Below are 22,622 nucleotides of genomic sequence, written 5' to 3'. Positions count from 1 at the left end.
TGTCATTTAAATGTAAAAGGAAATGAACGTGTCAAAAAATATTATTTTTGTTTAGAATATTCAATTTACATAAACCAAGAACAATATTATAGAGACTAATAACATAAGAAAAATAAATATCAATCTAGGATTCTAAAAAGAATCATATTGCAAAGGAAACTTCATTTTTTTTATATATTAGTAATTGGGCCTTTAAACCAACGGCGACCACTGATAATCCAGTAAGAAACTACAAAAATAAGCAAACATGCAACAGCAACAGGGGTGTAGTTAAGGTTCTTTACTTTTATTGGGTAGGAAACAGGCAATGAGAAGAGTATGGAAATGGTCAGCACCCAAAGAACAGCAACCCAGCCCACGATAACTCCGTAACGGCCCAAGTTGAAAGGCCCAGGAACGAAATGCTTTCGTGCCAATGTCACCCTTAAGAATATGGGAAAGGCATAGGCAATATAGAGACCAATGGTTGCTATGGACACCATGGCCTGAAAAGCGACTATGCTTCCAAGAGACTGCAATGTTTTTAAAGTTCAGATTATAATGGTTAATCTTATTTTTCCACTTTCAACAAATCAGAGAAACCAAAGTTTACACATACCGTTAATGCCATGCAAAATGATATTGAAACGGAAAGCCAAACTGCATAGATAGGGACCTCCTGTTTGTTAACCTGGTGCCACAATGATGACAATGGCATGGCACCATCTCTGGAGAAAGCATAAGCCATTCTGGAAAATGTTTAAGCATATCATAGCATATTCACACGTAAGTGTAACCGAGATATTTAATCCATATCACGGAAAGCAAACTAAGGGTTGCCACATTTACCTTGAGTTGCTGGTAACTGAACTCATGCCACAGAAAAAAATCGCAACACCAACGATTACTAAGCAAACAATACCCCCACTTCCATTGCCATATCTTTTCTTGAATGCTTGATAAAATACTTCAGCAATGGCATACCCACCAGCATCATTATCTTCACTCAAAAGGCTAGGGATGTCGGTGACTGCAAAGGTAATGCCCAGAATGTAAAACCACCCAACAACAATGGATATCCCAACGGCGCTGATAATTCCTTTCGGTCCATTTCTATCAGCATCCTTGGTTTCCTCCGTCTGCATATACAAGTTACAGTAAACAGAAGGTCTTAGTCTAGATCATTTAGGAACACTTTGGTCCATCACTCGAAATGAAGAGCATAAAATTTTCAATATGAAATTGAATTGTGAGAGAAACCTTGTACCTCCGAATACTTAAACTGAGGTTATTAATAGAGCTCATACGAAACAATTCATGAAAAAAATCAATTCTAACACACAATTTCATGCTACTAATTTTAGACCCAGTCATCAGACTGATCCTTCCAGCTTGGACAAACGGTAATATTGAAAAAGAAAAACGCAAAGCCCGCGTTGACTAGTGTCAGAATCTAAAACGAATACATAAGAGATGATTATCTCCTTACCTAGTTAGACTAAAATCTAATTTATAAGATGATTTCAGATTCTATTTTAGATTTTTTTTGTATATTACAAAACAATTCGTTATACTATAAACCTACAACAATGTCAGCTCATCTGAAATGATCTAATCCTGGAATGGCAGGTTAACACTGGCCTGCAAATTATTTTTGTTAAATTTTGAGTTTAGCTCATCGCTACAAAAGTCCATTTAGATTTGAAAAATCTTATCTAGCTTTGTCTTACCATTTAGATTTTGAGCCCAATTCATGATTTAAAAACCATATTATAAAGTGAGAGAACATAAGTTAAATAACATAAGCTGTCAAGCATTGTCTTTACTTAATGTAGTGCATGCTTTTTCCCAAAAGGAAGACAGAGAGTAGAAAAAGTTCACCATATGAGCTGATGCATCAAACCCAGTCAAGGTATACTGACTCATTAGAAGTCCCAAAAGAAATATGTAAGGTCTGCTTCTGATTCCCTCCCCATTTTCAGTATTGAAATTAGTGAAAACAAACTTGGCACTTGCTCTTTCCGTTGCAACGGATGGAATCAGAATCGTAAGTACAAAAACACCTAAAAGTTTGCAATTCCAATAAGAGATTCAGAAAGGGTTGCCAATGAAAACCGAATGCAGAAAATACTAAATCAAACAGGAATTTTCTTCATACCTAAAACATTCCAAATAGCTGCCATTTGTCCCAAGAATGACAACAATGAGATCGGAAGGCTGTTTATTATACCGTGTGCGAGCAAGATTCCCCCATGGAGAGCAATAACTACATATTTAGATGCCTCATATCCACCGCCATTTTTCCCACCAGTACTAAGCAGAATAATGACCTGAATCAGTTGTGCAAGTGAAAAATCTACGCTTGTTGTCACTGCCCACTGAAAACGAAAAGAAACCAAAAGTTTAAGCTTGAAATGAATTAACATAGGTCTATATCGACAAGTTTAGACCTTGCAGTGAAATTGAAGGATGTTTAAATTATAGAATGTGACTTCTTAAGAATACCTGGCCCACAATATTGAACCTGTAAAAGAGATAAACCATCCAACAACCATCAGACAAACATATTGCAGAGTATCTTATTATAAAACTTTACACGTTGATTAGGCAATAAACTTTCTTTTAAAACTATACGGCATATTAAGGCACAACATTAGGCATCTTGGTGAATTATGTCTTAAATTATCGAAACCATGGTTGAACATTTTACGTCATAAAATTGAGAAGTAAATGAAAAATTTATGCGCCACTAATACACCCTAAAATCTCTATTGGAAATATTAAAACAGAGATCGGAATGAATAAAAATTTTGTGACTAGCTTAAATGATAGATTTACTATCTACGATACCAATTTTTAGTAAGTAGAATGGCATGTAGTTTTTCAAACAAGTCAATACTACTGTTACAATAATATATATATAAAGAAGCTATTATTACTATCCTTAAAAGTCTTTTGTGTGACCTTTAACGATTAAATGAGAATTATTCTTCTGTATCTCTTTATGTTAAATTATATCTCTTTATGTTAAATTACATAAATCTTACATGTTAGAAAGTTAAGAAATAGACTTTTAAACTTAACTAAATCTTATAAAATTAATTTATAAGATAAAGTTTGTACATACTTAGATATTATAAATTAATTTTACCAATATTCAATATGAAATATTTAACACATCTCTTAAATCAAAGTATATACATTTCGAACATAAGATTAAATATTAATAGATGAATTGCTAGTGGATGAAATAATAAGTTTAACATATAACAAATTTTTTTATAACAGGTGACAAAATAGACTAAAAGAAAATAAATTTCACTAAGATAGATTATAAACCATGATTATGATATTAATTATAATTCGATAATAGCTTAATAGAAAGTGAAATAATAAATCTAATTAACAACATTTCTCCCTGATAATAGGTATAGATAGAACAAACAATAAATTTTACAAAAAAGATAAACTTTAAATCATAACTTTAAACTTAATTCAATATTACATAATTGATTTTAGTATGAAATTTACACGAACTTATAAATTACTTGTCACAATGAGATTTCCAAAAAAAAACTAACAAAATTTTAGATAAATAAATTTTATGCATAAGAAAGAAAATAAATAAATAAATAATTTTTTAAAATAAAAAATTAATATATATATATATATATATAACTTTATCATTTTTAAAAAATATTGCTGGAATTAAATTTACTTTATAAAAGTTATTTGAATTTGTTTACATCTATCGTAGATCCACTGAGAAAATTATTAAAAAAGGATTTAAATTTCGGATTTATATCAACTTATCGCGATGCGCACAGACCCATCTCTCAGGTCCCCAGGAGAATCGAAATCTAATGGGTACTACCACCAACCAGTCAACGCGTCATAAAAAAATTCTCATTAAAAAATGGAAAATGTTATTTGGACAACAAAAGTTTGACAACGGCGACGTGGCAGCTGTGCATTGGCTCAGTGAACCGGGGTGAGGGGTATTTTGGGTTTTTTCTGGTTTGTTTTCAATTCACTGAGCCAATGCACAGCTGCCACGTCGCCGTTGTCAAAATTGTGTCAAACTTTTGTTGTCCAAATAACATTTTCCTTAAAAAATAGTGACGGTAACTTCTCCATGTGCGAGTGTCAGGCATCATCAATTACATTTACTTCAGGCATATATTGAATTTATGCATACAACATACAACAAACTTTTAGATGTATCAACAAAAGACCACGACTAAGTATTAAAAATTACCCTGAAATAGTGTTTTTACAAATCTTTGTTAAAAGAGAGTGTAAAATAGTTTCTTTAAACTGAAGAACATCTTAAATACTTATAACTCATTTTTCTTGTTATCTATCTTCTTAGTCATACTAAATATAGATGAATAGAAAAAGAACAAAAAGTCATACTAAATAAAGAAAATTAAATTACTATTCATGTTTCCGTATAATACATACTTACTACTTTTCAACCACTACCTTTTCAAATATCACATCAAAATTAACATATACTTTTATTTTATCCACTTTTTTACAACTACAAATTTATCTTAAAAAGCATCTTAAGAAGTGCTAATATTGTTTTAGACCCTAAAAGTTTCAGCCTATAGACATTTTCTGGAAAAGCAGAAAATTGGTATATTAACTTTAGAGGAACAATTTTTTTGACAGACAACTTTACTTGTAATGAAAAAAACTTTTAAAGATTAAAGCACCTTTTATTTCGAGCATCAAATATGTCTTCATTCGTATTTATAATATAATTAAGAGATTTGTCAATTTTTGTAAATAACAAGGTGCGTAAAATAATTCACGAAAATAATCTTTTGAATTTTTCAATTATTTACACACTGTATAGCAACTATATGATATTATATCTCTTAAATTAACTCGTATTTAATAGATAATGAAGACTGGGCGACCCGTGCCAAATACGGAACGACAACTGGAAACGAATCCAGAATCATTCATGTCGATGAGAAGGACGAAATCAACCGAAAAGAAAGTGAGAGGTAGGTATGGGTGATTTTGAGGAAACAAATTTAAAAAACAGAATGATACTAGTTATAGTGGTGATGTGGCTTTGTCATTCATGCATTCATTGATTCATTCATGTTAGCATAGTGATATCATGCGGTTAGGAGAAAAACTATTTATTTTTGCATTGAGAATCAGAAAATAAAATCATTGAATTGAAGATGTTCAAGTTAAATTGGGGAAAATAAGTTAAAGGAATTGGATATGATACCAGCCGGTGATCCACGAAGCGAAGGGAGCCCATCTGGGTCCAGCAAGCTTGGCGCTCCAATAGTAAAGCCCACCGGAAGTGGGATAGGACGAGCAAATCTCGGCCATTGGAAGCGCCACAATCATGGTGAAAGCAGAGACAATGAACCAACCGTAGACTAAGGAAACAGGGCCACCATAGTTCAATCCAGTGTTGTAAAGAGTAGTAACTCCGGTGAGCACCGAAATAATAGAAAACGAAAAGGCAAAATTCGAAATCACCCTGCCACAGTTGCAAGCAAGATTTAAGAGAAAAAAAAAAGTGTAGTGAAAACATGGAAAGAAGAGAAAACAGAGAAGAGAAATATACGAAAGGTCACGCTTGAGTTCTTGTTTGTAACCGAGTTCTCTGAGACGGGCATGGCCAGAATCAAGTGGAGCGTGTCCACTTTCGACCACATGAGAAGGGATCACTTTTTCAGAGACCATTATGATTGATGAAGGAATCACAGAGACTCCCCGTGGTCAATGGAGGCTGCTCCAGACAGAAGAAGATGTGAGAATGTGTTTCTTTCTGTTTCTCTTTCACTTCTCTCCGCAACGTTTTCTTCCTTTTTTTTTTTTTTCTTTCCATTTGATGTCTCTCTCATCTCATTATTTTCTAGTGTTATTGTTCATTTTTTTCTTTCTCCGTAATTTTATTTCTACTACTAAATAATACCATTGATGACTGATGCAGATAGTATTGGCAATATAATTACGCATTGTATCATGCAGAAATTTAATAATAAATTTAAATGAATGATTTACCATTCTACTTTTTGTAGATTGAAAAAAAATAGAATAAAATAGAAATGTGTGCAACGATTTTTTTAGAATAAATGAAATTAATTGCATTTCCTGATTTCTTCAAAGCAGCCTTAAATAAAATTATTGAAGGGAATAGTAAATAAGTCATTCAAAATATAATTTATTAAAATAAATATAATTATCCTAAAAACAAGGTAATGTAACATACTTGACTTTAAAAAAGTAAAGAAATGACTTAGAACGCCAAAAACTTAATTAGATACTAAATACAAAAATATAAAATAGTTTAGAGAAAAAAAAAATAGTAAACTATTTCTTGATCTAGCTGACTAACTCGATGTCGATGCCTTATTTTAATTTGATCAGTAATTAACCTTTCACAGAACCAGGGTTTATCAATGACAGTTAGAAATATATATTAATTTATCGACTCTGGATTCGTGATGAGTTTGAACAAGGATTCGTTTTTATCGGAAAATCAAATTTCTATTTTGTTTTTGTCTTTTAAAATCTATTTAAATATATAAAGAGACAATTTAATGGAAATTAAAAGTCTATTGACTATTGTATTCACCACACGCGTAATATTCTTAACGTGAAACAAAGGGACACACATAGAGGTGCATGTGTTGTTTCTATTTGATTTCTTTCTAGTTTCAGCTATATATACGGATCTTTATGTTATAAAATAAATATATGGTTCCAATTATTAAATGTAATGGTCAAATAGTAATATACCTCTTTATGTTTACGTACGTAGATGTAAATAATAATAAGAAATATTGCATTTAATAGAAAAATAATATGATGCTTACAACAATTAGTTAATTGATACTTGACATTTTATAAAAAAATTACTAATAATTCGCATGGCTTTCAATCCACTGGTTATTTTAATATACTATACAATTTTTCATACATAATTTAAATCAAATACGATCTATATATTATATAGACCATACTTATAATGTTTATTTTTAGGATATATAACTACCGTGCTGATAAAGTTTTATATTGTTATCTTTGAAGCAACGTACATGGGTAGAAAATTAAATAAATAAATAACAGTATCCACAAAATCAAACAACAGAATTAAAAAGAAAACAAAAATAATCACATTTAAATAAAAATGTTGAGAGTAATCAATTTACACCGATTTATTCTGACACTCTTTTCACTCAGAAGTATATTTCATAAAATATTCAATAAAAATGTTGCGTTAAGGAAAATAAAAAATATTCCACAAAATTATCTGTGGCTCATATTTGTCCACCAGCTACCTGCATGGTTGGAGAAAACGAAAAATTCGTCTAAAGTATGTACTTTTTTTTTTCTATTAATCGAAAACATTACAGACATATTTAAACCAAATATTTATACGTTTACTTGACTGTTATAAAATCTTATTTACTTTAACAAAAATATATAATATTAAATATATATGAGCTAAATTCTTATCAGAAAATCACAAATTTGTTTCCAGAAACTGGACTACACAATTTTGCATTGGGCGAGAGCTTACAAAATATTATATTTTTTAAATGAACTGATTTTGGTTAGATAATCATATTATGTTTAAATGGTTTTATGCTGCAAAAACTAGTTTTACCTAACAATGATCTAACTTTATAATTTTAGAAATAGAAGAAAAATCTAAGCTAATATTAATTATTGTTATTTCTACGTAGAACTAAAGAATTTTCTTGGGTCCTTGTCTTTTCCCCACTTCATTCAAAATTTCAAACATGTGGTGATCAACAAACACCATTTCCTCCCTCACAACGCAAAAACTCAATCTAAATTCACTTTTCTTATATTTTATTATTTAAATCATATTCATATTTTGTATGTTTTTAATCAATTTTATCAATATTTTTTTAACTTAAAAAAATAAATATTTTTTACGTATAACACTGAAAAGAGGACTTTTTTTTTTTTTTACATTCTATCAACTACTTTACAACTCACTTTTAAATTTAATATAGTAAAAAAAAGTGAATTATAGTATTTATTATGTATAAACAAAATAATATATAAAATAGTGGATATAAAAATTTATTAATGTGTATCATAATCCAACAAAGTTGCCGTTCTTATATAGGTAAATTTTAAATCCATATAAAGATGAAAATACAATCTTGTAATGATTGGATGATGTTAAACCAATCAAGAGTTGTGGCTCAATTCTTCCATTTTTATTTCTGTTTTTCTTTTCTTTATTTTCTCAACGTGATGAAAGTTTTTTTTTTCCTCTTAACTTCTAATTTTTAATTTTAACTTTTTGACAAACAAATTCTGTTATGTAGAAGTTAACCAGTTATTAAAACAATTTTATAAATTTATAATTGAGAAGGTTCATTATTTTAACTAATTTAACTTGTTACATGAGTTTTACGGTGTCTTTATTATGTTTTACGCCTCCAAACTATTTATAACCATACAATTAGTTATAAGGAATTATCAAGTAAAAGAGAAATATTTTAAACTCCAATTAATATAGTAACTTGTATATGACGGTAATTATTGATAAATTGATAAATTGGTGAATTGTAGATTGAAATTAGATGGATTTTGATATGATACGGATTTTTGCACATGAAAATGGGTTAGATGGATAAAATTAAATTTTGATAGTTAAAATAAAAAATTGTACATCGTTAATATAATTTTTAATTCAAAATCTCAAAGCATTGAATATGTGGATTTTTTTCTTATATAATATTTATGAACATTATTTCTGTTTCATAGTTTTTTCATTGTTATTTAAACTCTTTGATGGTTATATTAAGTATATGACTAAATAAAATTACAAATTTAAAAACAACCTTATTTTAAAATTGTAAATTTCTCAATTTAAGTAGCCTATTTATGCTATGAGAATTATAGCGATACTATTTTCATATAAGAAAATTATGAATGATATTCTTCCTTCAAAGCTTTGACTATCATTTTATTTCACTATTAATTTTGCATTGACATTAGGCCAATGATGGCGAATCATACCGGTGTCAACACCAAAAGGTTAGGCATGTTCTCCACCAGCCTCAATAAATTTAAGCAACATTTGTTGACTTTGTAGTTTTCGTTTTCAAATATCAAACTTCACTTGTTTTTTTGAATTATATTTACATAAATAATAAACTATTATTTTAAAGAACTGTGATTAAAACTCATTGTTAATAAATTTGTTGAAAATAATTAATTATATTTAAATACAATAAAAATAAGAAAAATCATGTTTAAAATTGAAAGAAATAAAATTGATTAAAGATATCATATTACAAAGATAGAGAGATTAGTACAAGCATAACACAGACAAACACACACATTTGTATTTACATAAAGATATATATATATATATATATATATATATATATATATATATATATATATATATATATATATTTTCAGAGAGAGGTTTATTAGCGTGTCAAAACGGGTCATTCCGTCCAACCCAGCCCGATCATCCATGGGTTGATCACTTAGTGAGTCAATTTAACCCGACTTATTTATTAGTGAGCCGAAAAAATTCGAATTTGGTCTGGCCTAGCCCACCACGCACGAATTGATGGGTTAAACGGGTTGACTTACTAGCTCACTTAATTACAAGTTTTTTTTTAATCTAAAAAAATTACAATTTTTTTGTAATTGTTTTTTTTTAATCTAAAAAAATTACAATTTTTTTGTAATTTAAATTTAAATAATTTGACTCTAAAATAATGTTAAACTCTAAAGACAATTCAAAATAAAAAATTAACATATAACTCAAATATAATCCAAAAGCAAACCCTAAAAATAAATAAATAAGTTTATAATATTGATAATTTTTGTGTCACTTATCATTTATAATATTAGAGTATTGAATTGATCATTTTATAATATTTTCTTTATTCTCATTTAGAATACAATAAAAAAAATTAACTAATAATATTAAAACACAAAATAATAAATAATTAAATAAAACTAGGTGGGTTGGTGAGCCAATCCGACTCACCATGAGTTCAACCTGGATGAACCGGATTCTAAGTAAACCGAATTGAAAATTAAACCGTATAAAAAAAATTTCAAATCTAACCTGACTCGAACCTGTAGTGGGTCAGGTTGATCTGCAAGTTCTAACCATTTTAACAACACTAAGATTTGTTCAAAGAAGAGTTATGTTTAAGATACGGTTAAAATTATTCATAATTTCACTTAAGTTTCTAAAGTTCAAATTTTCATTTTCTTATTTTGTGTTCTACTATATAGACAAACGATAATAATGATATATATTTAGGAACCAAAATAAAAATATAAGTTTCGGAAGCTAAATTAGTCATTTACTTATAAGGTTTGATAAATGAGGTTTTACAAAGACATCATAACAACGAAAAAGTTGAGTTTTTAATGTCGGTTAAAGGGTCTTTGAACCAACGGTGACCGGTGAGTTTCCAGAAGACGACTACGAGAGCAAGCACAGATCCAACGGCAATAGGAGCGAAGTTAAATGTTTGGATGGCTATTGAGTACAAAACAGGGAACGAGAACAGTACGGAGCAAAATGCTTTTGGGCCAAGGTTACCCTAAAAAAAATAGGCAGCCATTGCTTCAAATGCCACAATGATGCCAAGAGACTGCAACACATTTTCATTTCGCTCTTTGTTCAACCAATAAGAGATGCACCTTATAAAAAATGAAAGCATATATCGAGTAAAAATTTTCTGTTGAATTTTTTTTTTTTATGTTTTCCTTTGATTATGTATATACTTAAAAAACAAAAAGAGATACTAGGACTGAATGAAACGAAAATAGCTAAAATCATTTATCATATCTAAAAAATTGTTTAATAGTGCATAATATAAGTTGAATTTATGAAATAATTATTTTTCTTCCAAAAATGTTTATCAACAAACTTAAGAAAATTTTGAGTTACTCAACATAGAAAAATTTCTTCAGACATTGCGGTAGTTGCAACAATGAAGAAAAATTAAAGAACGACCGCACAGTCAAAGGACAAAATAATTGCAAATTGATTTCCAATGAATCGACTCATTTTAAAACCAAATATGGAGTTTAAAATATTCAATTTACATGTCCCGAGAATAATATTATAGAGACTAAAAGAAAAATAAATATAGGATTCTAAAAAGAATTATTGTAAACGAAACTTCATTTTTTTATATAGGTTTAATATATCCCTACTTTTATATGTTTGGTAAAAAATATCATATCTTTTAAAAACATTCAACAAGGTCTCATAATTTGTTAAAAAATATTCAATCCGATCCTTTTCGTTCACGCCGTTAAAAATTTAACGGTGCAAATGCCACCGTGGCCAATACGTGACATGTTACACTGTTAAATATTTTAAAAAATTAAAAATGACGTATTAGTTTCTTATAAAACTTCTCTTTGTTGAGAAGGAGCTTGTATGCGGACTACGTAGTGGAAAGCTTGAGGCGGTAGCTGTTGATGAACGATTCACGTCAAGGATTTTGAATGGCGGAACAATTGATAATATTTGCGTAGTTAGGGTTTGGCGCTGGTGATGTGGAAGATTTGGGATCGAAATCCATGACAATCGATTTGGGGGTTGTGGAAAGTGTTGTCGCCGATTCAGAAGAAATAGATGGTGGCGGTGGCCGCAGCAGTGACAGTGGCGGTGGTCGTGCTGCAACTTCAAGTGCCTCCTTTGTGATCAGAACAAGGAACAAAAAGTAACGTGTCACCTACATTACGTCATTTTTAATTTTTTAAAATATTTAACAGTGCCACATATTCATCAAATTTCACAGCTCAGTCAGGTTTGGCCACGGTGGCATTTGCACCGTTAGATTTTTAACGACGTGAGCGAAAATGATCGGATTAAACATTTTTTAATAAATTATGGGAACTTGTTGAATTTTTTTAAAAGGTAGAATCATTTTAAACCAAACTCTCAAAAGTAGGGATCAAGTATTAAACCTTTTATATATTAGTAATTGGGCCTTTAAACCAACGGCGACCACTGATAATCCAGTAAGAAACTACGAAAACAAGCAAGGGTATTGCTCCCTCCACCACCACACCCTTCTTCCTCCACCTCCCCTTTACTATTTTGCCCTTAAATAAAATTTTATTTTTAGGGTTAATTTTTTTAATTTTACCCATTCACAACTTATTCCACTAATAACCTATTTTAGTTCCTCCTACATGAGTAAAATATTTTTCTTTTATTTTAACATTATTTTTCTTCATCTCTTTCTTTTGTCGCGGTGAGATACTACAAGTTGTAAAGGTTGGTGGTAGTGGAAAGAATTATCAAGTAGTCTCCCTCTCGTGGTGCAGTGTCGCTCTCGTGATGCAGTGTCGCTCTCGTGGTGCAGTGTGTGGAGTGGTGCAGTGCGTGTGTTGCTTCCTTAAGGTGTGTTTTCGAATAAACCTTCAAATAAAACCCTAAAATAAAAAACGTAACTTTTAAACGGTGACATCCTTCAACGGATGTCAACATCCGTTTAAGGAAAGAACGGATGTCAACATCCGTTTAAGGAAAAAAACGAATGTCAACATCCGTTTAAGGAAAAAACGGATGTCGACATCCGTTTTTTCCTTAAACGGATGTTGACATCCGTTTTTTTCCTTAAACGGATGTTGACATCCGTTCTTTCCTTAAACGGATGTTGACATCCGTTCTTTCCATAAACGGATGTTGACATCAGTTCTTTCCTTAAACGGACTCCGAGTTACGTTTTTAATTTTAGGATTTATTTTATTAGTTTATTCTTTATTTTGGAAATATTTTAATAATTTAATTTAAATGTTTTGATTTATTATTTTTTAATATATTTTTAATGTATTTTAATAATGTAAGGAAAATGAAGAAGAAAGAATCGTATGAGGAGAAGTGAAACGGAGAAGACAAATGCAGTTGTAAAGTAAAACAGAAGACAAATTGTTAAACGAAATTGAGAGATGGAAAGATTGAGTGGAGGGAGTAAAGTAGGAGAACTAGGTTTGGAATAAATTAAAATAATAAAAATAAAAAATTTTAATTTGAGGATATAATTGGAATTAAAAAAAATTGGGGAGGTGGAGGGAGAAAGGTGTGGTGGTGGAGGGAGCAACACCCAACAAGCAAACATGCAACAACAACAGGGGTGTAGTTAAGCTTCTCTACGGTTATTGGGTAGGAAACAGGCAATGAGAACAGTATGGAAATGGTCAGGGAGCTACTCCCTCTACCACCCCAACTGCTCCCTTCACCTCCCCAAAAAAATTTGTAATTACAAAACTATCCTTTTTACTTTAATCTTTTACTTTTTTTACTCTTTTAAGAAAACTCTAAATCTCTTTCTCTCATTTTCACAGCAGCCCCACTCCCAACTCTCATTTTCACTCTTTCTCTCCATATCCATTTGTTCCCAACCAATTCTTTATGTTTGTTTCCACTTCTTTAATTTTTTCTTCAGATCCTCTTTAATTATCGAGCACGCCAAGAGACGGCTGTGTGTATGAAGGTAGAGAAAGTGAAGAAAGGTAGAGAGTATTATGCGGATAGCACGTGTGTGTTTGTTTGGTTATAGAGAAGAAAGAAGAAGTGTAGTGTGGGTTAAGCATGAGATTGACGAGAGTGAGAGTTTGTGAAATAATATATATGTGTATGTGGAGGATCTTATGAGAGAGGGAGAAACAGTGAGTAATAGGTCTTTGCATGAAGGTAGATTCTCTGTAATGGAAAGTGAGAGATTGGGTATTTAATTGGAAGATATTTGAACTTAGTGAAGATAAGACGAGTTTGGGGTTCAACGTTTATATGAAAAAGTAATAGAAAGAGAGAGGGGTACGTGAGAAAGAAAGAAAGAGTTGCATTGGAAGGAGAGGTTTCAATGGAAGAAGAGAAGAAATATAGAAGGAAATGAAGAATTTAAACCATGAAGTAAATACACGAAGGAGGTTGCAGGAGTGTTGGTGTGTTATATCATGAGAATGTTTGTAGGAGTTTGAGTGGTTGATGAGTTGCAAGGGGAAGTTTCTACGTGAAAAGTAAGAGGGAGAAAGGTAGGCCCTTAATAGTTTTTGGGCAGAGGAAGATAGCTTTTAGTTTCATTTTACAGTGAAACGGATCTCAGACATCCGTTTGCCCTTCAACGGAAGTCGACATCCGTTTTTTCTTTAACGGATGTCAATATCCGTTTAAATATTATTGAAGGGTAAAAGAGGAATGGGAAGGTGCAGGAAGCAATGCGTGGGGGTGGAGGGAGTAACTCCCAAATGGTCAGCACCCAAAGAACGGCAACCCAGCCCACGATAAGTCCGTAACGGCCCAAGTTAAAAGGCCCAGGAACAAAATGCTTTCGTGCCAATGTCACCCTAAAGAATATGGGAAAGGCATACGCAATATAGAGACCAATGGTTGCTATGGACACCATGGCGTGAAAAGCAACTATGCTTCCAAGAGACTGCAATGTTTTTACATTTCAGATTATAATGGTTAATCATATCATTCCACTTTCAACAAATCAGAGAAACCAAAGTTTACACATACCGTTAATGCCATGCAAAATGATATTGAAACGGAAAGCCAAACTGCATAGATAGGGACCTCCTGTTTGTTAACCTGGTGCCACAATGATGACAATGGCATGGCACCATCTCTAGAGAAAGCATAAGCCATTCTGGAAAATGTTTAAGCATATCATAGCATATTCACACGTAAGTGTAACCGAGATATTTAATCCATATCACGGAAAGCAAACTAAGGGTTGCCACATTTACCTTGAGTTGCTGGTAACTGAACTCATGCCACAGAAAAAAATCGCAACACCAACGATTACTAAGCAAACAATACCCCCACTTCCATTGCCATATCTTTTCTTGAATGCTTGATAAAATACTTCAGCAATGGCATACCCACCAGCATCATTATCTTCACTCAAAAGGCTAGGGATGTCGGTGACTGCAAAGGTAATGCCCAGAATGTAAAACCATCCAACAACAATGGATATCCCAACGGCGCTGATAATTCCTTTCGGTCCATTTCTGTCAGCATCCTTGGTTTCCTCCGTCTGCATATACAAGTTACAGTAAACAGAAGGTCTTAGTCTAGATCATTTAGGAACACTTTGGTCCATCACTCGAAATGAAGAGCATAAAATTTTCAATATGAAATTGAATTGTAAGAGAAACCTTCTTCCTCCGAATACTTAAACTGAAGTTATTAATAGAGCTCATACGAAACAATTCATGAAAAAAATCAATTCTAAGACACAATTTCATGCTACTAATTTTAGACCCAGTCATCAGACTGATCCTTCGAGCTTGGACAAACGGTAATATTGAAAAAGAAAAACGCAAAGCCCACGTTGACCAGTGTCAGAATCTAAAACGAATACATAAGAGATGATTATCTCGTTACTAGTTAGACTAAAATCTAATTTATAAGATGATTTCAAATTCTATTTTAGATTTTTTTTTTGTATATTACAAACAACTCGTTATACTTACATGATATGCTATAAACCTACAACAATCTCAGTTCATCTGGAATTATCTAATCCTGGAAGAAGAGGTTGAAACAGATGTGCAAATAACTTCTGCTCAACACAAAGCTCAGATAAAAAAAATGAATAATTATTTTTGTTAAATTTTGAGTTTAGTTTATCCCTACAAAAATCCATTTAGATTTGTAAAATCTTATCTAGCTTTGTCTTACCATTTAGATTTTGAGCCCAATTCATGATTTAAAAACCATATTATAAAGTGAGAGAACATAAGTTAAATAACATAAGCTGTCAAGCATTGTCTTTAGTTAATGTAGTGCATGGTTTTTCCCAAAAGGAAGACAGAGAGTAGAAAAGGTTCACCATATGAGCTGATGCATCAAACCCAGTCAAGGTATACTGACTCATTAGAAGTCCCAAAAGAAATATGTAAGGTCTGCTGCTGATTCCCTCCCCATTTTCAGTATTTAAAGTAGTGAAAACAAACTTGGCGCTTGCTCTTTCCGTTGCAACAGATGGAATCAGAATCGTAAGTACAAAAACACCTAAAAGTTTACAATTCAGAAAGGGCTTCCAATGAAAGCCGAATGCAGAAAATACTAAATTTAACAAGAATTTTCTTCGTACCTAAAACATTCCAAATAGCTGCCATTTGTCCCAAGAATGACAAGAATGAGATCGGAAGGGTGTTTATCATACCGTGTACGGTCAAGATTCCCCCATGGAGAGCAATAACTACATATTTAGATGCCTCATATCCACCGCCCTTTTTCCCACCAGTACTAAGCAGAATAATGACCTGAATCAATTGTGCAAGTGAAAAATCTACGCTTGTTGTCACTGCCCACTGAAAACGAAAAGAAACCAAAAGTTTAAGCTTGAAATGAATTAACATAGTTCTATATCCCATACAAGTTTAGACCTTGCAGTGAAATTGAAGGATGTTTAAATTATAGAATGTGTCTTCTTAAGAATACCTGGCCCACAATATTGAACCTGTAAAACAGATAAACCATGCAATAACCATCAGACAAACATATTGCAGAGTATCTTGTTATAAAACTTTACACGTTGATTGGGCAGTAAACTTTAATTTCAAGCTATACGGCATATTAAGGCAGAACATTAGGCATCTGTGGTGAATTATGTCTTAAATTATCGAAAACATGATTGAACATTTTACATCATAAAATTGAGAAGTAAATGAAAAATTTATGCGCCACTAATACAACCGTAAAATCTCTATTGGAAAATATTAAAACAGTCCGAGATCGGAACGAATAAGAAATCTGTAACTAGCTTAAATGATATATTTACTATCTACGTTACTCATTTGTAGTAAATAGAATGGTATTAAATTGGAAGTCTCACATCGAATAGAGATTAAACCAAATTATAATATATAAATGAGGTACAAACCTCATCTTATAAGTTGGTTTTCCGAAAATGAGTCAAGTTTAAATCCATTTTCTAATATGATGTTAGAGCCATGATAAGAGTCTATCTAATGAATTGCGACTAATTCTTATTTTATAAATAAACATTTAAACCTTAAAAAAACAAAAAAGTGCTCAGCCAATTCTTACTTTATAACTAAACATTTAAGCCTTAAAAAAAGTGCTCATAAAAATGTGGGATGGTAACCTTCTCCATGTGCGAAGTGTCAGGCATCATAAATTACATTTACTTCATACATATATTGAATTATGCATAAAACATACAATAAACTTTTAGATGTATCAACAAAAGACCACAACTAAGTATTAAAAATTACCCTGAAATAGTATTTTTACAAATCTTTGTTAAAAGAGAGTGTAATACAGTTTCTTTAAACAGAAGAACATCTTAAATACTTATAACTCATTTTTCTTGTTATCTATCTTCTTAGTCATACTAAATATAGACGAATAGAAGAAGAATAAAAAGTCGTACTAAATGAAGAAAATTAAATTACTATTTATGTTTCCGTATAATACATACTTACTACTTTTCAACCACTACCTTTTCAAATATCACATTAACATTAACATATACTTTTATTTTATCCACTCGTTTACAACTATAAATTTATCTTTAAAAGTGACTTCTATTGTTGTTTTAGACCCTAAAAGTTTCATCCTATACACATTTGTCTGGAAAAACAGAAAATTGGTATATTAACTTTAGAGGAACAATTGTTTGACAGACAACTTTACTCGTAATGAAAAAACTTTTAAAGATTAAAGCAATTTTTATTTCGAACATCAAATAAGCCTTCATTCGTATTTATAATATAATTGAGAGATGTGCCAAATTTTTTAAATGACAAGGTGCGTAAAATAATTCACGAAAATAATCTTTTGAATTTTTACACACTGTATAACAACTATATGATATTATATCTCTTAAATTAACTCGTATTTAATAGATAATGAAGACTGGGCGACCCGTGCCAAATACGGAACGACAACTGGAAACGAATCCAGAATCATTCATATCGATGAGAAGGACGAAATCAACCGAAAAGAAAGTGAGAGGTAGGTATGGGTGATTTTGAGGAAACAAATTTAAAAAACAGAATGATACTCATTATAGTGGTGCATATATGATGTGGCTTTGTCATGCATGCATTCATTGATTCATTCGTGTTAGCATAGTAATATCATGCGGTTAGGAGAAAAGCTATTTATTTTTGCATTGAGAATCAGAAAATAAAATTATTGAATTGAAGATGTTATAGTTAAATTGGAGAAAATAAGTTAAAGGAATTGGGTATGATACCAGCCGGTGATCCATGAAGCGAAGGGAGCCCATCTGGGCCCAGCAAGCTTGGCGCTCCAATAGTAAAGCCCACCGGAAGTGGGATAGGACGAGCAAATCTCGGCCATTGGAAGCGCCACAATCATGGTGAAAGCAGAGACAATGAACCAACCATAGACGAAGGAAACAGGGCCACCATAGTTCAATCCAGTGTTGTAAACAGTAGTGACTCCGGTGAGCACCGACATAATAGAAAACGAAAAGGCAAAATTCGAAACCACCCTGTCACAGTTGAAAGCAAGATTTAAAAAAAAAAAGTGTAGTGAAAACATGGAAAGAAGAGAAAACAGAGAAGAGAAATATACGAAAGGTCACGCTTGAGTTCTTGTTTGTAACCGAGTTCTCTGAGATGGGCATGGCCGGAATCAAGTGGAGCGTGTCCACTTTCGACCACATGGAAAGGGAGCACTTTTTCAGAAACCATTACGATTGATGAAGCAATCACAGAGACTCCCCGTGGTATTGGCAATATAATTACGTATTGTATCATGCAGAAATTTACACGAATGATTTACCATTCTACTTTTTGTAGATAGAGAAATAATTGAATAAAATATAAATGTGTGGAACAGTTTGATTAGAATAAATTAAATTCATTGTATTTCTTGTTTTCTTCAAAGCAGCCTTAAATAAAATTATTGAAGGGAATAGTAAATAAGTCATTCAAAATATAATTTATTATAATAAATATAATTATCTTATTAACTTTTAAACAAGGTAATAACACACTATTAGTTTTTTTTTGTTATTCCATTGAGGGTTGGCTTCCCCTGTCATTCACAAGAAAAATTTAATAATACTATACTTGACTTTTAAAAAAGTAAAGAAATTACTTAGAACGCCAAAAATTTAATGAGATGCTAAATACAAAAATATAAAATAGTTTAGAGAAAAAACAATAGTAAACTCTTTCTTAAACTAACTCGATGTCGATGCCTTATTTTAATTTGATCAGTAATTAACCTTTTACAGAACCAGGGTTTATTAATGACAGTTAGAAATATATATTAATTTATCGACTCTGGATTCGTGATGAGTTTGAACAAGGATTCGTTTTTATCGGAAAATCAATTTTCTATTTTGTTTTTGTCTTTTAAAATCTATTTAAATATATAAAGAGACAATTTAATGGAAATTAAAAGTCTATTGACTATTGTATTCACCACACGCGTAATATTCTTAACGTGAAACAAAGGGACACACATAGAGGTGCATGTGTTGTTTCTATTTGATTTCTTTCTAGTTTCAGCTATATATACGGATCTTTATGTTATAAAATAAATATATGGTTCCAATTATTAAATGTAATGGTCAATAGTAATATACCTCTTTATGTTTACGTATGTAGATGTAAATAATAATAAGAAATATTGCATTTAAACACGTCCCAACTAATATTAGTTGTCGAATGTGAACATATAAAAGCTAAAACAATTTAAGGAACACTTTTTGACTTTGTAGTCTTTTTTTTTTCAAATATCAAACTTCAATACTTTTCTTGGAGTCATATTTACATAAATAATAAACTATTATTTTAATGAACTACGATTAAAACATATTATTAATAAATTTGTTGAAAATAATTAATTATACTTAAATACAGTAAAAATAAGAAAAATTAAGTTTAAAACTGAAAGAAATAAAATTGATTAAAGATATAATATTACAAAGATAGAGAGATTAGTACAAGCATAACACACACGGTTGAAATTATTCAGAATTTCACTTAAGTTTCTAAAATTCAAATTCTCATTTTCTTATTTTGGTTTCTAATACATAGACAAAAGATAATGATGATATATATTTAGGAACCATAATAAAAATATAAGTTTCAGAAGCTAAATTAGTGATTTACTTGTAAGTTTTGATAAATAAGGTCTTACAAAGGCATCATAACAATGAAAAAGTTTGAGTTTTTGACGTCGGTTAAAGGACCTTTGAACCAACGGTGACCAGTGAGTACCCAGAAGGCGACTACAAGAGCAAGCATAGATCCAACGGCAACAGGAGCGTAGTTAAATGTTTCGATGGCTATTGGATACGAAACAGGCAACGAGAACAGTACGGAGATTATCACAACCCAAATTATTACAGCCCAGCCCACAATGATTCCATAACGGCCCAAATTGAAAGGCCCTGGAGCAAAATGCTTTTGGGCCAAGGTCACCCTAAAAAAATAGGCAGAGCATAGGTAATATTGAGGGCAATCACTGCTATCGACACCATTGCTTCAAATGCCACAATGTGTGTAGTAAACTCAAAGGCTTGGTCTAAAAACAGGAAGCATATTTGACTTTAATAATTATATTGAAATTAAGGAAAATGTATTTTAGTAATTAAGAAAGTTAATTTTTGTATTTGTAAAGGAACGGAGAAATTGAAAGATAAAATAGTAGATATAAAGTGAGTATACAAATTTGTTAGGTGTCAAATAGTAGTACAATTTTAGGCATGAAACTTGTGATTTGATAACTTCTCTTTCAATGGAAACAAGCAGAACAAAATTTAAGGAGTGGAAGCAATAGTGCAAGGTTATACTGCAAAGGAAATTTTCTTAAAGCTTTCCATCTGCATTATATAGAAAGGAAGAAAAAGAGTAGAAAAGATGTAGCATATGAGCTGATGAATCGTACCCACAAAGGGTATACTGACTCATTAGAAGTCCCAAGAGAAATATGTAGGGTTTGCTGTTAATTCCATTGTCATTTTCAGCATTGAAATGAGTGAAAACAAAGCTGACACTAGCCCTTTCGGTTGTAACAGATGGAATGAGAACCATCAGCACAAAAACGCCTAAAAGTTTCAGTTCAAATTAGATATTAAACATGGCCTACCTAGAGAACATGCAACATGCGTCAGAGAATGCCATTGTATTTTGTAATTAGACTTTCATCAAGCTACAAAATTGCGTTTCAAGCCACAGGCTATTAGGGAGAGCTGCATAATGTAGATATTTCAACCAAGGTGTTCATAAGAAATATTACATGAGTTGTGATGAGCATTTTCATAACCTGCTTGAACATTGTTCATCGTATAATTGACTTGTAAAGAAAAGGGGAACAGATCCTTTGAAGTTAGGTGGTGTGACACTAACTACCACCATAAATTTAAGTGAGAGTATAATAAATTCAACATTTTACCTTATTTTTTCGATTATACTGCTGAATAACGAAATCTGTCAGATATTTCCCAAATATTTTACTCAAAGGAACTGATACTTAACTTTCTTTGACAGATTCTAGTATTGCAATTAATCTAAAAAATTCTATATCGAATAACATAATACATAATAATATGAAATTGAATATTTATAGCACAATATAATTTTCATTATTATTATCTTCTAAAAAAAAGTATGAGATAACATTTATATTATAAAATAATATAAGTATAACCATTATGTTCTTAATATTTATGTTAAAACTTCCATGAATGAAATCTTAAACGTTTAAACTCATACTAGTTAGCAGCTATTCTTATAGTTGGGATTTACAACCGTTATATTTGCTATCGTAGTGATGTCAAATTAAATTGAAAGCAATTTCTTTCCATCAAATAAAGAGAGACTAAATTAATAATTAACGGTTTATATATATATATATATATATATATATATATATATATATATATATATATATATATATATATACTTTCTTCGATTTTGTCTGTATTTGTTAGTAATTTTTTCTGTTTCCTTTTACGGTGGTGTGAAGTAGTGAGATTTTTATAGTAACGAATATTTTTATGCACTTATTTTTTTTTATACAGGTGAAGGGCGAAGTTCTAAATATCTTTAGACTTTGAAATTATCGATAGGTAATAGTTGTCCTTTTAGTCCATTTATTTTTCAAAATTCTGACACTTACATTTTGTTTTTAAAATTATAAAAAAAGATAATTCACGACAAATAATTAAGAAATCATGTGAAGGCTTTTGATGAATTCAAGTGATGAATCGTCAAACTGATTTTTTTGGATAGTAAATCATAATTTACATAAAATGGTAAGATTCATAATCAATAAAAAATACTACAAGTATTAATCAAGTAAATAAAAAGTGGTGGAAGGAGAAGATATCCAAAACGCGTATCTAACTATTTTAGTGATTTAACTCTAGTTAATCGTTTGTAGAAATCCCTATTATTTTTTATTAAAATTATATATTAAATAATAGCAATACAAGTATGAAACATCTTTTACGTACTTATCTTTACAGAGAATTAACTCACTATATTAAGACTTAAAATATTGTTGAACAGTAATTTTATACTAACCAATGGAGAAGCAGACAGTAATTTCATTGTTTTTAATTTATAGCTACTGTTAAAAAAGGATCAGAACTATA

The 22,622-nt window shown here is 30.9% G+C and overlaps 2 protein-coding genes across 2 annotated transcripts; both read right to left on the bottom strand.

Annotated features, from left to right (window-relative positions):
• Nucleotides 1-147: 147 nt before the first annotated feature.
• LOC124828238 (amino-acid permease BAT1 homolog) lies at nucleotides 148-5,883 on the bottom strand. The gene is made up of 8 exons (XM_088092254.1): nucleotides 5,582-5,883; nucleotides 5,234-5,494; nucleotides 2,485-2,503; nucleotides 2,138-2,357; nucleotides 1,861-2,042; nucleotides 829-1,118; nucleotides 599-728; nucleotides 148-512 (listed from the first exon to the last, which is right to left on the bottom strand). The coding sequence occupies exons 1-8, from the start codon at nucleotides 5,698-5,700 to the stop codon at nucleotides 171-173; spliced, it is 1,563 nt and encodes a 520-aa protein (XP_087948380.1). The 5' UTR covers nucleotides 5,701-5,883; the 3' UTR covers nucleotides 148-170.
• An 8,578-nt stretch (nucleotides 5,884-14,461) lies between these two features.
• Nucleotides 14,462-18,740, bottom strand: LOC148197406 (amino-acid permease BAT1 homolog). Its single transcript, XM_088092531.1, has 7 exons — nucleotides 18,584-18,740; nucleotides 18,240-18,500; nucleotides 16,457-16,475; nucleotides 16,107-16,326; nucleotides 15,843-16,024; nucleotides 14,755-15,044; nucleotides 14,462-14,654 (listed from the first exon to the last, which is right to left on the bottom strand). The coding sequence occupies exons 1-7, from the start codon at nucleotides 18,700-18,702 to the stop codon at nucleotides 14,480-14,482; spliced, it is 1,266 nt and encodes a 421-aa protein (XP_087948657.1). The 5' UTR covers nucleotides 18,703-18,740; the 3' UTR covers nucleotides 14,462-14,479.
• Between the last annotated feature and the right edge of the window lie 3,882 nt (nucleotides 18,741-22,622).

This window comes from Vigna umbellata, chromosome 6, assembly GCF_029865625.1.
Source record: "Vigna umbellata cultivar VRB3 chromosome 6, Vumbellata_1.0, whole genome shotgun sequence".
Taxonomy (NCBI): domain Eukaryota; kingdom Viridiplantae; phylum Streptophyta; class Magnoliopsida; order Fabales; family Fabaceae; genus Vigna; species Vigna umbellata.
Note: the sequence above shows the minus strand (reverse complement) of the source record. Positions and strands in the feature narration are given on the sequence as shown.